At 54.7% G+C, this 16,581-nt stretch overlaps 1 protein-coding gene across 2 annotated transcripts in view; it reads right to left on the reverse strand.

The window, feature by feature from the left end:
• Positions 1-513: 513 nt before the first annotated feature.
• The window catches only part of KIRREL1 (kirre like nephrin family adhesion molecule 1), a 104,143-nt gene continuing 88,075 nt past the window's right edge, over positions 514-16,581 (reverse strand). The window contains exons 4-15 of one of the 2 annotated variants that reach the window (XM_065901592.1): positions 15,688-15,845; positions 13,359-13,509; positions 12,249-12,354; positions 11,938-12,086; positions 11,628-11,755; positions 10,774-10,900; positions 10,581-10,681; positions 8,814-9,012; positions 7,244-7,351; positions 6,987-7,126; positions 6,354-6,431; positions 514-6,087 (exon numbers count right to left, since the gene is read on the reverse strand). In XM_065901592.1, coding sequence (XP_065757664.1) covers positions 5,611-6,087; positions 6,354-6,431; positions 6,987-7,126; positions 7,244-7,351; positions 8,814-9,012; positions 10,581-10,681; positions 10,774-10,900; positions 11,628-11,755; positions 11,938-12,086; positions 12,249-12,354; positions 13,359-13,509; positions 15,688-15,845 — 1,922 coding nt within the window. In that variant the 3' untranslated portion in view covers positions 514-5,610. Of the gene's footprint in view, positions 6,088-6,353; positions 6,432-6,986; positions 7,127-7,243; positions 7,352-8,813; positions 9,013-10,580; positions 10,682-10,773; positions 10,949-11,627; positions 11,756-11,937; positions 12,087-12,248; positions 12,355-13,358; positions 13,510-15,687; positions 15,846-16,581 lie in introns of both variants that reach the window. The other variant, XM_065901591.1, reaches the window with a different exon arrangement.

Consider the following 16,581-nt stretch of genomic DNA (forward strand, 5'->3'; position numbering starts at 1 on the left):
GAATCCAGAATTTCTCAGCAGGATGGTCTGTGTGTGTGTATCTATACTGCTGCACCATCTGGTTTTTCATTCTGTCTCACTTCAAGTTCAAAGGGCTGGTGACCCAGCGATTTTGAACTTTTACCCAAACCACTGAATTTTTAAATAAATGAAATCAGTCCTGTTCACCCTCACACTCCCAAATCCTTTGGGATTTGGATCCCAGATTCAGGCTCCCCTTCCTATCCCCATAATCAAATTTGGCGCTGAACATTTGGATGCTGTGTTCCAAAAGCAGGGAGCCTCTGGCTGTTTGTCCCTGAGCTGCCATAATTGGCCTCAGGCTTTTGCGACACTCACAAACTGGTGACTAAAACGTGTTTGCCCCACGGCCTGGAGGTGACACAGATAAATAGTCTCTGCCATCTCAATCCCCAAATCAATCTTCTCCTCCAATTCAGATCATTTCACCCCAAATCAGGCAAGCTTTTAAGTAACTAGAGCTGCTTGTACATTAAACACCACAAAACATAGTACTTTTTAAAACATTTATATTTATATATATAAAAAAATTAAATATATATAATATATAGTGTGTTTGAGACTAAAAATATAGTACATAATATTTAAAAAAAAAGGAAAATGAAAAAAGGCAGAATAGGAAAAGGTGTGAGGGACACACAGATACACATTGCTAAAAATCTACGATGGTTTGTCCTAACAAAAATAATATTTTTTTCCTCTTAATTATCATCATGGATCCATTTATTATCGGGGCTTGGGTGGAGAAAATTTAACTGGAGCCAGAAATGGAGGCTGTAATCCCAAGAAGAGTGGGGTTAGAAAATGTGGCCCCAGGGAGCCCTGGACCTCATTCTGGTGTGACTGGAGGCAGCCAACTCTCCTGGGTCACTATTGCTAGCAAGACTGTGTCAGAGTTTGATTGCATTGGCAACTTGGCTGCTCTCTCTCCAGAGTCAGGGGTACTCCCAGGAGACAGCATCTAAAGTCTCCAGATGAGAAGAGAAGAACCCATTGGCCCAACAACACTTGCAAAGGCCAGTAGTTGGGGACAGCAAAAAGCCAGGATTAGGGGACAGGAGATTGGTAGGAATGAGTGACAGAAAGCTCTATGCAAATGGAGTTATTATCATTACTGTTATTATTTTTAAGGGCAAGCTTGTACCAGAATCGCCCAGTATGGCCTGTGACTTTTGCGCAGCAATTATTCCTCCAGGGACAGGGCCTGGAGCTCCCTCACAGTGATGCAAGAAAATGTGGTCCCCCCCGCCCACCCCATTCTGAAACCCTCCTGAGCCACACATCCTTCCATCCTCTCCAGAAGCCCAGAGGTGGAGTGTCAGGACCCAGCTGAAAAGTGAGGCCAATGCCTTTCAGAAACCAGGCTGGCCTCCAGGAAAGGAGCAGCAGTGGCAAGGGGAAGGCCAGGAGAAGGGGATGGGATATTTAAATGCTAATTTTATAGCCTCTTCACAAAAATAAATGCCTTTCCAATTACATCGCTTGGTCTGCGCACTTCAGTGTTCTATTATCACCTCCTTACTGGTCCCACCAGGGTCGGAAGCTTCACTAATGCCTTTCAAGTGATTCCCCGCCATGCAGAAGGGCCTGGAGAGGCACAGAGTGGGTGACCTGGCTCATGGCACACAGCACTAAGCTGGCAGCGAAGCCAGGGTTTCTGAGGACTGAGTGCTTCGCATACAGCGGTGGGGACAGAATCACCCTCTCAGCAAAGAGTGAGGAAGTGATGTCACTGAGCCAGTTCAGCACAGCTGGGGTAGGTCTTGTCTTTAACACGGCTTTCTCCAAACCCGAGTGGCCCGTGTACAACGGCAATGCACATGAGCCAAATACACTGAGACACCATCTGATTCCATCTGAGAAAGCCCAGGACGTGTGGCTCCAGCTAGCCAGCCACCCATTTAATGAGAGGGTACCAGGGCAAAAGAGACTCCAGGGCAGTGTGCTCCATCCTGTCAAGCAGAAAAGGCTGCCCTCAAAATTATTGGAAAAGCAGCACCTGCACAAGGAGAGGGCGCAGTGCTTGGAGACGAGAAGGGCTGGGGTGAGATCAGACTAACCTCTGCCATCCCAAGCAGGCGAGGTATCTGTGTGAGCACTGAGCCGCTTTCCTTTCTGACTTACGTTGGACTTTGCTTCATGCAAATATTGTGCCTAGACTTTGGTGGGGGATCCGGATTTAGGATGCAAGCTGAACCCTCCACAAGGAGAGGGTGGGTCACCCAGCATCACAAGGACCTCTTCAAGATGCAGAACTGGAGTCAATAACTGCTGGACTCCCTCCTCACTACCACTTGCCCTTCTGAACAGACAGGTCAGCTGTTCTCACACCTTGCCCTCTAGCTCAAGACGCCTTAGCCTGAAGGCTTCCCCTTACTCTGAGACCAGCTTTCTGGGCCATGGGAGTGCTCCAGAGGACTGGGGTGGAGTGTGGCTGCTTCCATTTCTCCCCAGAGGTTACCTGGAACCTGGGGGCACAGTGAAGGAAAGTCACCATGCCCTGCCTTGGCCAGAGACACCTTTACAAACCTGTCAGGCTTCTGACAGGGGAGCAGCACTATATCCAAAGGATAATCCCACATCAATTTCACCGAAGTTTAAGATATTCTTTTTGCTTCTGTTTGAGATCAAGGGGTTTTTAGTGGAAACTCATTCACAACACTTCTGACAAGAGGATGAAGTCCACAGTGAAAGTTTCTTTCAAGAGAAGAACCTTTCAACTTCCCCCCACCCATCCACCTGCTGTTACCAAATCCCTGCCAGGAATGGCAGCCCTTCCGCCTCACCAAAAGAAAATATGCAAGAGTGGGACAATCTGAGGTTTGTACAATTCTCCCTTCTCATCTTAAATACTAGAAAATAGTGGGCAATGAACCTAGAGGTTTAGGCCAAGGTCACTCAGTAAACGGCAGCTTCAGAACTGGATCCCACGTCTCCGGATGCCTTGCTCTTCCCACCAACACTAGAATGTCGAAGGCAGTCAGGAGCACCAAAGTGACCACATCAAGGGCCAAGGCACCATGCTGGAGGATTCTAGCCTTAGGTAAAAACCGTCCAAGCTCAAGGGCACCTGCCACGACCCAGAAAGGCAATTCCATTGGCTTAACAGGTTGGTCCCCCCTCAGATTCTGATCAACCCAGAGTAAAAAGTGCACAGGGCAGAGACAGTCTTGAATGCTGACATCTCCCTGGGCCTTGCACGGTGCTCACTTGATACCCAGGTAATGCGTTAAGGAACAGAGAACAGGGAAATAACTATCTGGCTTCTGAAACCCATGTCCCTGCAGTGTCAGCTGGGTTACCAGTGACTTTAGGGCCTCCTCCCCTCCACCAACAGAGTGTACCCAGGACTAAAACCGAAAAGGAGGAAACGAAAGAACGCGGCCAAACCCCAAACAAAAGTCAGTTGGAATGTTCCTGTTTAAAAAGCCACCATCTTTAGATTTTAACTGTTTAGATTACCCCATGGCTCCTGTGCAAATCATCAAAATATGCCTGAACAGGAACCTGCATCGTTATTAGACCTTATGTCACCAAACTCACAGAAAAGGACTGTGCAGGAAGGAGTCAGCTTCCAGGGGTAAGGATGGAATAACTGCGAAACTATATGCTGCCTCTGAAAGGGCCTGTTTATGGGACTTGCCCCTGCTGAAGAGGAGGAGGATGCAGATGCCGCCTGAGAGGCCAGAACTGGAGCTAAAGGGTATGCGCTGTCCTCACTGCCAGGGGATGGCGAGGAATGTCACCCCAAAGACCCATCTGCAAAGGTGGTGATGGCCCGTGGCTGATGAGCATGTAACTCATTAAAGCGAACATGACTAATGAATGGCGACCACGAGAAAGGGCAAAACGCATTCTGGGAATTGCAACAGAGGACCCTCCCGTTAGGGCTGAGCTAAGGAAAGAGCAGACCAGGCTTCTTGGGAAGGGAAGGCCGGGGCAGAGGAGGGAGTTCTCTTTGGAGCGCCCGTTCTCTTTGGTCAGGAGGTGGCGGCTGAGCATGTGGAATGCGTATGTGGGCGTGCGTGCAGGTGTGTGTATGGAGGTGAGGGTGGGCGTGGGAGGCCTCATGGGCCGCGGCTGCCTGCAGTGCCTTTCCGTGTGACCTTACCGGGTCAGCCCTTTCTCTTACTAGGTCCCCTCGCCCGTCTGTCGCCTAAACTCTGCAACGCTCGGCAGTGAGTTTGCGCTGACAGTACCGGACCCCTATGCAGCCACCCACACAGGGCCGGTAAACCAAAGCCGGACACTCAAGGCACTGAAAGCGGAAGAAGCAATCTGATTGGTCCGGGGCGGGGGAGGGGGGGCGGGGGGGGAGATAGGTAACAAACGAAAACCCGTCTAAAGAGAACATCTCCCACAGATGTCCCCCAGAAGGTGGCCTCTCTAACCAGCTGGTCAGCTCTGGGGTAGGACAGCAGAGCCTGACAGCCAGGCCCCCTTCCGGTCCTATAGAGCCCATCGGGTGACAGGTCTCACCACCTGAATGTTTAAAAATGGATTCAAAGTGCTTCGAGATTGAAAGAGTAATGGAAGGTACTGGAAATCTGATAGAGAACAGGTTTCCCCTTTCTTTTCCACTGGGACTTGTATTTGGGTGGGGAGCTCCCTACAGCTTCTTTTTATTTTTTTCCCCAAGTGAGGTTTTTTTTAAAAAATTATTTTTTGTTGTCTTTGAAGAATAGCCAATAGCACCCCCACTTTCACCAACACTCCCCAGGCAGGCTCATTAAAGCCAGGAAGTGGGGCCTGCTGGGGAGGAGAGGGGGCTTGGATGGGCTTCCTCTAGCGTGGGTTCTGGAAACTGCTATGTAGCGCTCTGCTGTCTTGCTGGTGACTCAGAACGTGGTTCCTGACTTTTCCTTCTCCATCACGACCCCCTGACCTACCGGCTGGCGGAGCACAGAGGAGGAGGAGGAGGAAAGGGCAGCGCTAGAGGAGATACCTGGATCCCTCTGCAGGCAGAGAGACAGGTGTCCACAGTGGGCAGCCAAGATGACTTGGCATTTTAATCCCAGCTGAGCTGGATCTGAACTCGGTGCCAGGGCTAAAAAAAACAAATCCAAGGTCCCTTCTGCAGTCCCGAGGAGGGAGAGACGCACCCAAGGTATGACGCGGACAACAGATGGGACGGGCCAGGCAATCTATCTGTACCAGAGCCACCCACCCCGACACTCCGTGTCCTCTGGGCCAAAGCTTGCTCCTCCCCACGGGACCCCCCCCCCCGCCCCGTCCGCTCACGTGAGGCCAGAGGGGCGGCATAGAAAGGGAATGCTAAAAAGTGGCCCCTCTGCTCTCCGCAACCTTCACTTTCCCAGTCCCCAGACTAGGACCAGGCAAGAGTGCAGGTCAGAAGAGACACATCCTCCCGAAGAAGAGGGAAGGGCAGGCCCAGGAGGCTGGGGCATGCGCAGAGCACCATCCTCGGGACGGGGTGTTTCCGGGAGACCTGCTCCCTGCCTGCCGCGGTGGGAGGAGGAAGGCTGGTCCAGGACGGGAGCAACAACGGGCAATGTCCCTGAATATCAGGGAACAGCTGTGAGAGCCTTCTCCTCTGCCCCGCAGAGACGCCCCGGCCAGGCGCCGGCCCTACACATGCGTCTGCATGCGCTGCTGGAATCTCTGGCCGTAGTCCGAGTGCTGGGAGGTGTAGGAGAATCGCGTGGCGGTGGCGTACTTGCCAATGGGGTCGTAAGCCTCGTACGGGGTCCGCTCCAGGCCGGACGGTGGGGCCTGGGGGTAGCCCAGTCGGTAGGTGGGGTACCCTGCTGCCCCGGGGAAGGGATGGGAATTGAACTTCTCATAGTTCTCGTAGGACAGCTGGCTGGCGGTGTCGTTGCCAGCGGGGGCAGCAGGACCAGGGGGCGTGGGCTCGGGGCCGTAGTCGGGGGCTGGGGCCCGGCTGTAGGTGTTGAGCTGGGCGTAGCCGCTGGAGTGGGAGAGGCGGGACGAGGGGCGGCCGTCGAAGCGGGCAGGGCCGGGCGCGCGGTAGTCAGCATAGAGCACTGCCCTGGAAGACGGGCGGTCTTCGTGGGCACGCACGTTGTAGTAGCCATTGGTGGGGTCCTGGGTGGCAATGAGAGAAGAGGATGAGAAGGTGGGTCCGTCTTGGGGAGGGGTGTGGAGTCTCATCGAGGCCCTCTGGGCCTCCTTCTGGCTCTGCCCAGGTTCTCAACCAATAACTCTTCATCTCCTCTGTTCCCTCATTAATCTCCCGACCCTGCCTCCGCACACCTGCCCTCACCTCCACTCTGCCCACCCCTGGAGCCCGAGAGTCATGTCCCGCACCCCTCCAGGGAACCCTTGGGCGCTGGCCCTTCCTCGATCCGTACCTTCATCTCATACTCCTCCCGCGTGTCGATGGTGTCACAGCGCAGATCCTGCTTTAGGTCCACGTCATCCTTGAAGGACTGCAGAGGAGCAGGAGCTGGGCATCAGCAGACGGACGCCTGCTCTCGCCCGCCCTGCCCACCCCATCCCCACACCCAGAGGCCGCCTGTTAAGAGGAAGGGTCTGGGCCAGGGGCAGACTTGAACCCTGCGTCCTCTCCCCGCAGAGACTCTGGAGTATAGTGGGAAGAGGCCAGAGATACGGGTTCTAGCAACAATTCTGTGATCACGCGCAGTGCTTGTGTTATATCCCTGCCCCTCTCTGGGGCTGTTCTTCATCTGAGCACTGAGGCAGTTGGGCCAGAGAACTTCCAGTTGGGTCAAAAAACTCTTGACACGCTGTTGCGGGGAGAATGGGGTGAAGGAAGCCTGTGTAGGTCCCACCCGCCTGTCCTCAAGAAAATTAGCCTGGGGAGCGTGCGCATGTTTATGGGTCTGTATGTATGAGAGTGAGTGTGGGGTGGAGGGGATGGGACCAAAGCAGGTCAACTGAGGGGGCAGAGAGTGGCAGTTTTAGTGACCTGGGGTGGGGCTGGCCCCAAGAGTGAGAAGAAGAGGTGGGGAGCTGACACTCACCGAGTAGATGGCCTTCATGACACGGGTCGCCGTGGAGACGCTGGCAGTGTCGTCCTCCCGGTCAGAATGCATCGTGAGCGGCTCCCGGTTCACGGTCTCCACTTTGATGTCCAGCTTCCTCAGGGTCACGTCTTTGCGACCTGGGGACAAGGGCCACAGCCTGGAGCACGCAGCTGCCAAGCCCTCCTCGCCCCTCCCCAGCCCTGCCTGTCAGAGGCCCTCGGGAGGGCCGTGGCCCCAGCAGGACCCATACTCACTGCCTTTGCGGCGCCGGTAGAGGAAGAACACCAAGGCGATGAAGAAGAAGATGAGCAGGATGCCTGCACCAATGGTGGCCCCGGCGATGATGCCCACGGGTAACACCTCTTCAGATGGGGGAAGGAAAGGAGGAGGGTGAGGATGAGATCAGAGTGATGGCTGAAGCTCAGAGCAGCCGAGCTCCAGGCCCCCTGTACTTTGCACAGGGGTACGTTTCAGCTGAGGTGGGATTTGAGAGGAGGTCTGCACTGTGTCTGGATTTAGACCTTCACTTCATCAGAGCTGGGATCGACTTGTCCCTGGCCGTGGTGGTCTGTCTGTCCCTCTCTTGCAGCCCACCTGCCTGGGAGACTTGTCTCTCCTTCCTGGGCTGGGGTCTTATCTGAGGTTGGCTGTCCCCAAACTTTCCCACTGGCACCTATGGGTCCACCTGTCCCACTGCCTTCCTCATCCACACCATTGTGACTGCTCCATCTGCACCTGTCCTCCCAGGGCTCAGGCAGTGCTGGTTGGATCCCCCTGCTCCTTGGAGAGGAGAAGGACCCAGGAATCCTGCCTCCAGTTTTCTCTCCCTTCCTGTCTGTCCTGGATGGATCAGATCCATGTAGGGCTCTTCCCTTTCAGAAGTGTTTCCTGCAGAGTCCTCCTTACTCTGTCTCCTTGTTCTTTCCCACCAACTCCTTGCTCTTGCTGGTGCCCTTAGCTAAGACAGACCTCCTCACCCGCCCCGCCTCCCCCCCAGTTATTTCTCCCCATCTCCCACATCAAATAGCTAGTTCTTACTTTAAAAAAAAAACTCTTTTCCTCATCAGAGTTGGGAGCTTCCAAGAAACTCAAAAGCATTATGTCTCTTTTATCAGGCTAGAAATGCCTTAAGGGAGAGAATATGTGTCTCCTATCAGACTAAGGATTTATGAAAAGGTGTGTGTGTGTGTGTGTGTGTATGTGTGTGCACTCAGTCATGTCTGACTCTTGCAACCCCATGGGCTGTAGCCTGCCAGGTTCTTCTGTCCGTGGAATTTTCCAGGCAAGAATACTGGAGTGGGTTGCCATTTCTTTCTCCAGGAGATCTGCCCAATGCAAGGATCAAACCTGCATCTCCTGCATTGGCAGGCAGATTCTTTACCACTAGCACCTCCTGGGAAGAGGTGGGGGAACCAAAGTTTCCTATTCTATTCCAAGTACTCCATGAATATCCTCTCATTTAATCCTCATACCAATCCAGTGAAGTATGGCGTGTTAGTGCCTTTACAGATCATTTCATTTTTCTGCATCTGAAGTCATTTCCTGCCACTCTCTAGGTCCTCCACTAAACTGAAGGTTCCTGGATGGCAAGGACGATGTTCATTTACATCTGTCCCTGCGGTTCCTAGTGCGGGGCCGGGCACATAGCAAATGCTCAATGAATGTTTAAAACAGTGAGTGGTTTCCCAGCTGAGCACCGAGACCAGGCTGGGGTGGGCAGGCCCGGGAGAGAGCAGTGCCTCTGAGCCATGCCCCTGGAGAGAAGAGGGAGCGGAGTCCCCAGGCTGCCCTGTGCCCTGGCGACACGGCCAGCGCCGCGGCTACCTCGCTCTTCCAGCTGGATGATGGCTGTGCCCGGCCCGAAGCTGTTCCAGGCGGTGCAGTTGTAGTGGGTCTGAAAGTCGGCCTCCATGACGTTGTTGATGGTGAGCGTGGACAGGACCCCACTGCCCGAGTTGGTCCTCTCCACCGTGTAGCGTTCCAGGGTCCCCACCTCCAGGAAGTTCTCCTTCCATGCCCAGGCCTGGGGTGGGGAGGGCAGGTGGGATGAGGAAGAGGCAGGTGGTGGAAACACCTGACCCACCACAAGGCAGACTCCTATTCTCACCCCGTGTGCCCTCCAGCCCAGACCCACACTCACCCTACAACAAGTCCAAGCCACACCTGCTGCCTCCAATCCTGGCATCAAACCTCCAGTCTAGGAGGAGCAGCGGCTCCCAAACGTGCTCGAGACACATGCAGTGACCATTCAGATAAGTGTAGGGACACTCTTGAATGTGAGGACTGCTGGGGCTTAGCTCCTAAATATGACTCTCTAGGGCACAGGCCCAGGAATCTCTCTATTTGGTGGTGGTGGTTGTTGAGGCAAGGGGGAGCAATTTGATTCGGAATGCCAGCAGACCTGGAAGATGGTAGACCAGTGTCCCAAAGACACATCATTTCCAAGTTAGAACTGAGGCCTCTCTTATTGGGAATCGATATTTTTGTAAACAATCCCAGCTGATCCAATGACCAACAAGTCCTGGCCGGACAGCCAAGAAGCCTGGGCTCTCGGCCTGGTCCTCCCTTTGGGCCCTGGGTGGCCGCCCCCTTCCGTCTCTGGGCCTCAGCCTCCTCGCCTATAAAAGGAGAGGACCAGGCTAGAGTAGATGATGCTCCAGCTTCCCTCCAGCTCTGATAGTCTGAGACTCTAACTAAACGTAACTTCGGCCTTGCCTTTCACCACCGCACAGCCAGCCCCGCATGAACCTACCCAGCGGCTCTGGAGACCCATCCACAGACCCTTATAAATGAGTGGGCCTCTCCCGGGCTCCTCCATCCCCCGTCCCCCAGGCTTGGGCCTGCCCCCTCCACTGTGTCCCCTCCCTCAGAGTGGAGCCCCAGGGAGAGGGAGCCGCCGACAACTGGCTCTTTTCCAGGGATCAGTCCTCCTCGCTCTGAAAGCGAGGCCCCCCGGGAGCCGAGCCGCCCGCTGCCCAGGCGGCCGTGGTAATGAAGTGTCCCTGGGCAGCCCTGGAGTTAGCCAAATGGTCATTAAATGTGATGAGGGGTTTGACGGTTAATGGTCACGGAAGGAATTAATGGCTCGTGGTGTGGGGGAGAGGGAGGGGTGGAGAGCGGCGGGCGCGGTGCTGGTAGGAGGAGGAAGGCAGGAGAAGGGAGGGGAGTGGACGGCTGGGTGGGATGGAACTGATGGGGCAGGGCTGGGGTAGAGGGCAGGGGAGGGGGCAAGGAAGAGATGGGGAGGCTGAGGAAGGAGGAGGAGATGAGGGAGAGGACAGAGCAGGAGGGAAAGCCCAGGGGAGCGAGCAGCGCATCCAAGAAGACTTCACCAGGCCTTTCACACCTGTTGTGAAAGGCAACAGCAGCCCTGTTCGGTAGGGACCACTGCTCCCATTTTATGGATGAGGAAACTGAGGTTCCAAAGACCAAGTAACTGGCTCAGGGTCACCCAACAAGGAAGAGAGGAGGTGGCATGTGAGCAAGGGGAGGAAGAGAGTCAGAGGATGAGAAGCACAGGGCCTAGAAAGGGCCTGGGGAGAGCGGGAGGGGAGACCGAGGCGAGGCTAGCCCGAGGCCTGGCCCACTCACAATGCGGTCTGGGGGTGGCGTACTCCCGATGAAACACTCCACCTTGCCACCATCGCCCCTGACGGCGTACTGCACGGCCTCGCTGGAGATGATGGGGGGCCCTGCAAGCAAGAGGACAGGGCCAGGGCCAGCTGGAACCTCCAGCAGCCCGCCCCCAGCACCCCCCCACCACTGCCTTCGTCAGGCCCCTCACCGTTCACGTAAAGCGGCACCTCCCGCTCAGCCACTCCGATCCGAGGCACAATGGCCCGGCAGGTGTAAGTGCCGGCATCGGCCTGGGTCACCGACTTCAGCAGCAGCTGGTTGCTGTTACTCAGGACCTGGGCAGAGAGAGCAGCCTCGGGTGGGGAGCCAGGAGGCCTGGGCCCCTAGATCCGTGTGGGCCCCCGCATTGGAGGCATTGGAAAGAAAGCAGGAAGGGCCACAAGTGAATTCCCAGAAGGGAAGCAGAGTCCCAAGTCTATCTGGTCCATCCCTTGATTCTAAACGGGTTAGCATTTAGACACAGCATCTCTGTAAGAGTGGGCAGACCTGGGTAGAGGCGCATGAGGGCAGGTGAAGCTGCCGTGATTTTTAAAAGAGGACGCAGCCACTGCTGGTGGCCTCTCCTAGTGCTTCTCTTGCCAAATGAGGAAGTTTCACTCTAAAATCCCTCTTTCTGCAACTTTGGCCCAAACTGTCCCCTATCGGTCTCCGCAGAGCTGTAGAATTCAGCCTTCTCCCCTCTGGTGCACCACCCCGGCCACCCCACCCTGCTACGCAGCATTCGCTGCGCAGGTCTCTCGCCACAGCAGTGGCTCCACTCCGGCCCCCTTCCCCCTCCCACCCACAGGTCACTGTCCCTCTCACTGCCACTGAAGCAGCCAGCTGTCTGCCAAGGAGGGGTGGGGGTTACTGCCAGCACCGTCCTTCTCTTCCAAATCCAGAGAACTTGGAACTATCCCAGGTTCAACTTGAAAAAGAGTGCTGTGCCCCTGCCCCCCGCCTTCCCAACCTGAGGCCAGGCTCCTACCACCCAGTGTCCAGGAGAGGCGGAGAGCTTCTTACCATGTTTGAGTCCTTTTTGGTCCAGGTGAGGGTGAGGGGGGGATTCCCAACCCAGACACAGGTGAGGGTCACATCAGAGCCAATGTCTGTGGTCGTGGGTTTAGGGTCAACCACAATCCGAGGGGCAACTGGGGTAGAAACGGACAAACAGATCATCAGGGTCCTGATCTCATCGGGGCCGGGGGTGGGGGTGGCAATTCCGGTCTTCCTCCTGCCTTGCCCCCTCTCCTCTCATGTCTCCTCCGCCCCACAGAGCCTCCCCCAGCCCACTCCGGGTCCGCTAAAGCCCTCGGCCCCTGCAGCTACTCACAGTGGACATTGACCAACGTGCTGACATTGGTGCTCCCCACTTTGTTGTGAACCTCACAGGACACGGGCTCGGTGAAGAAGGAATAATCGACATTTGTTTCATAGCGACTCTCATGGGCATCTTCAATCAGGAAGCCCCCCTTGGCCCACCTGGAGGAGGCAGCACAGAGCAGGGGTAGGCCTTGGAGCCCTCTCCGGGACATCCCGTGGCCTGTCCTCCCCAGCACCACCCTCCCCACCCCAGCTCCGGATCTCAAGGGCCTCCCAGTATCCCTCCCCCGGGTGTGCCCGCCCCCGCCCCTCCCCTCCCACCTGTAGCCCAGGATCTCCGGGTTGGCCGTGGCCTGACAGGTAAAGACGACGCGCTCGCCCTCCTGCACCGTCTGGGGCTCAATAGACAGGGTCACTGTAGGGGGGTCTGCAAGGCAGAGGACGGCAGGTCAGGGCCTTTTCTGTCCCTCACATTTCTTTTTCTCTCTCTAGCATATACACTGAGACCTCACCCGTGTGGTGACCTGGGAATTTGAGTTTGCAGTGTACCAGCTCCAGTAAATAAGCTTTCCTCACCTTTATTCCAGGAACCTCTAGGGGCCGGCTAGGGTGAGGACCAACGATGATACCAAAGGGACAAATTAGGCAGACCATGTAGTGACCAGCCGTGACCACTAGGCGTCAGTGTGGGTTCGCCAGGCTCACTAGCCGGGATGGGGGTGGGGCACCTCTCCAGTTGCTGCCCACACTTGCACCCTTCCCTGGGCAGTGGGGATTTATTGAGCACTTACCCAGTAGCATACTCCATGTGAGATGCTCGTATACTATATCTCACTTAACGTTCACAGCCCTGAGAAGCAGGTACAGGCCATCACAATCCCTTATCTGAAACCCCCAGCATTAGATGTGTTTCAGAATTTGGAATTTTTCAAATGTTACAAAGGTTATGGTGACCACAGACCATTTACTGTGCAAGACCCCCAGCAGAATCTGGGCAACATCCCATAGAAACATGCATTAATATATCTGCAGTGAAATGTACAGCTATTCCAGTTGAGTTATTAAATAAAAGACTACAAAGAGCTTCCGTTCAGGTTTTGCCACCCAATCACTTTTGGTTTGGAATTTCCGATAAGGAGCTGTAGGCCTGCATTTTATTTTCTGCACATATTCAGAATTAGAAACTACGGCTCAGAGAGATTACGTCATTGCCCAAAGTCACACGGTTTAAACCCGGGAACTGCCTGGCTCACAGCTGATGCCTCTTGTGCCAGCTCTCAAAGCCTACGGTTCAAAGCAGGGAATCCAAAAGGACAAAGAAACGGAGCATCTGTCCCGGGGCCCCGGGGGATTCTTCTGTGCTTCCCAAGGGGTGATGCCCCCCAGGGTAGATGTTGTCCACCCCCCACCTCCCCCCAGGACCCTGCTCACGGTGCACATCGAGCTCAATGGACGTCTCCTTGCCACTCGGGATGGCCTCGTTCACGCTGCGGCAGGTGAAGACACGCCCAATGTCCAGGTCTGTAGGGTTGATGAGCAGCTGGCTGATGGTGGTCTCCCTCTTCCCATCCTTCAGTAGTTCCTGGGGTGGGAGGGTGAAGTGGGGAATAAGGGTGGGAGACACGGTCAAGCTGAAAGCCCCTTCCTCTGCTCTTGGGGTGATCCACACAGAGCTAGGCTTGCTGGAGGGGCATTATCCTGAAGCTCTGCCCTTCCCCTAGCCCCTACCTCCTCCCCAGGTTTAGGTTTGTTTTTAAACTAATAGACTTTATTTTTTAAGAGAAGATTTAATTGCACAGAAAAATTGAATAGAAAATACAGAGAGTTCCCTATATCCTCCTCCCCAGCCCCAGTTCCCTCTATTGTTAACAGGGTGCACTAGTGTGATCCATGTTACACCTGATACATAAGACAAGTGATGCACCAACATTGATACCCTATTACTAACGGAGGCCATAGTTTACATTAGAGTTCACTCTGTGTTGTAGTTTTCTCCATCCTTTTAAGTCTCGTTCCTGGAATTCCCCGAGTCCAACCCAAGCCCGTCCTTCTCTGGAAAGTCTTCCTTTGCTCATCCCAGCTCTCAGGACTCTCGCAGATTGAACCTGTGGCCCTCACAGGCAGTCTGTCCTCCACACTGCCCTGGTCACATCGCCTTGCCGCTTAGGCAGCGTGCCTGTGTCTCAGGGCTGGGCCTCTCCTGCTAGACCATAAACTCTTTGAGGGCAGGGAAGGGAGTCACTGGTTCAAAGTCTCACAATGGTACCCAACCAGACATGATCACAGCACCCTTGGGCTGTTTTCCAAGGCTGTTTGCACACTGCCTAGGGGAAACCATAGTATTAGGCCAAGTGGGGGCCCACGGTTTAACAGCAGTACAAGCATCTTACTAGGCCTGATGCGGTGCTGGAGCAGCACCAGTCCAGTGCAGTAACACTGGCTTCCTCCTGCTGCTTCAGAGCTCCATCGTCTTCAATAAATATAAAAAAAAGGAAGGGGCAGTAGATGACAAATGGCCATTGACCAGTCGGCTTGTTTGGTTGCCAAAATATTTCAAAACACGTAACCACAGAGGGGAAAACTGACAGGGTTCTCGGTGGTGAGAAAGTTAAGCACCACCGAAGTCAGACTGTTTGTCAAATGGTGAAATGAAGGCCAGAGAGATGTGAATTGTCCAAGGTGACACAGAGTGTCGAGGACAGAACAGACCCAGGCATTCCCTGGGGCCATACTCCAGTGCACACAGGTGAAAGGTCTCTCCCCTCAGTGAGAAGTGTCTCCTGCAGCATCTAGCAAGGGGCTGGGTACACCTGTGCCTGTCCACAGCTGGCAAGAGGAGCTCCAAATAGGACACCTGGATTCTAACTCCAGCTCCACCTCAACAATGCCATGTGATCCTGGGCAAGTCATTTGATGTCCTTCTTAGCAATAGGTTGCTGCTGCTGCTGCTAAGTCGCTTCAGTCGTGTCCGACTCTCTGTGACCCCACAGATGGCAGCCCACCAGGCTCCGCCATCCCTGGGATTCTCCAGGCAAGAGTGCTGGAGTGGGTTGTCATTTCCTTCTTCAATGCATGAAAGTGAAAAGTGAAAGTGCAGTCGCTCAGTCGTGTCCGACTCTTCGCAACCCCATGGACTGCAGCCCACCAGGCTCCTCTGCCCATGGGATTTTCCGGGCAAGATTACTGGAGTGGGTTGCCAGTGCCTTCTCCTGGCAATAGGGTACTCATCTATAAAATGTCCACATAATCTCTGCTTACCCAAGCTCTTAGTTGTGCCGACTGGGAACATGCACCAGCTAGAGGCTGGGGGAAGAAAGTTGAGAGGCTCGGTAGCAAGAGACTACATTCTGATCCAGGTATAAACCCCAGCTCTGCTGCATGTCAGCTGTGTGTGACCCTGGGCAAGTCACTCAACCTCTCTAAACATCAGTTCACTCTTTTTGAGTTGGAAGTGACAGCTAATTTATGAAACTCCCGTGAGGATTAAGAGAGACTGTCCATAGAGCTTAGCATGCACGGTGCCTGCTATACTGTAGGTGCTTAATGAATGTAGCTGTTCTCATTATTCTCACTCTCTGTTAACTACTGAGAATTCTCATCTGGACCTCAATTTGCCCAACTATTTAATGAGAGGATTGGACCACATGACTTCTAAGGCCCCTTTCCACATCTGGGTCCCCCCGTCTGTGGTCAGATCCCTGTGGGAAAGGAAAGGTGGCCTAGAGGGTGGCCTTCGAGCTTGGGGGCAGCAGGGTCTCACCGTGCTGGCTACAGCACCCTCCTGCTGCGTCCCATCCCGGAACCAGATGATGGTGGCGGCAGGCTTGGCGTTGAAGGCGCGGCATGTGAGGTTGTGGGGGGTGCCTGCCTGCAGCAGGATCACAGGACCGCCATCAATCCTGGTGTCCTCTGGGGGGACTGTGGGGAAGAACAGAGCAGAGTCAGTCCAGGATGTAGCCAAGAGTGCCCTGATGACCGAAGCCCCTGCCCCTGGAGGCATCTCTCCTACCGCATGTCCACCCTTTGCTGGGGCAGTGCCATCCTTACCCCCTAACTTAAGATCACTGAATCTGCTGCTCCTGTGGTCTGGGGGACCTGGCACAGAAAGGTGGCTACCTCCATCGTAGCTTGTTATATCCATTCCCTCCTGTCTGCTCCTCCGCCCTGGAGCAGCTGGATGAGTGGGTCTATCACAGCAACCTCCCAAATGGACTCCTTGCCTCCAGCCCCTGCTGGCCTCGACCCATCCATCATGGCTGGCAGGTTACCTTCTCTACAGATCAGCCAAGTCTGCACCACTTCCCTGTTCAACCACCTTCTCTGTCTACCAGCTGCCACGGGCACAAGCTGCAAGCCTCTCGACCTGTGACCAGTGTTGCTCAGGTCAAGTCCTGCACTTCCCCACCTCCTCTCGTTTCTGCTCCCTTCCCTCACAGCTTCTCTTGAGCTGCTGTCCATCCTGTTCACATCCCAGCTGCTGCACCGGCCTTCCATGCCACATCCCCCTCAACCGCCGCCTCTGTGTGTCCCAGCCAGTCACTCGAAGCTCCGAGCACCATCTATCAGTAGCTTGTCTTTGGGTTACTTATGAGGGTTATCCATGTCCCCTCCCCAACAAAACCATTATCCCTGGAAAAGCAGGAACTCCATCACA

The sequence above is a fragment of the Muntiacus reevesi genome, chromosome 1 (assembly GCF_963930625.1).
Source record: "Muntiacus reevesi chromosome 1, mMunRee1.1, whole genome shotgun sequence".
NCBI lineage: Eukaryota > Metazoa > Chordata > Mammalia > Artiodactyla > Cervidae > Muntiacus > Muntiacus reevesi.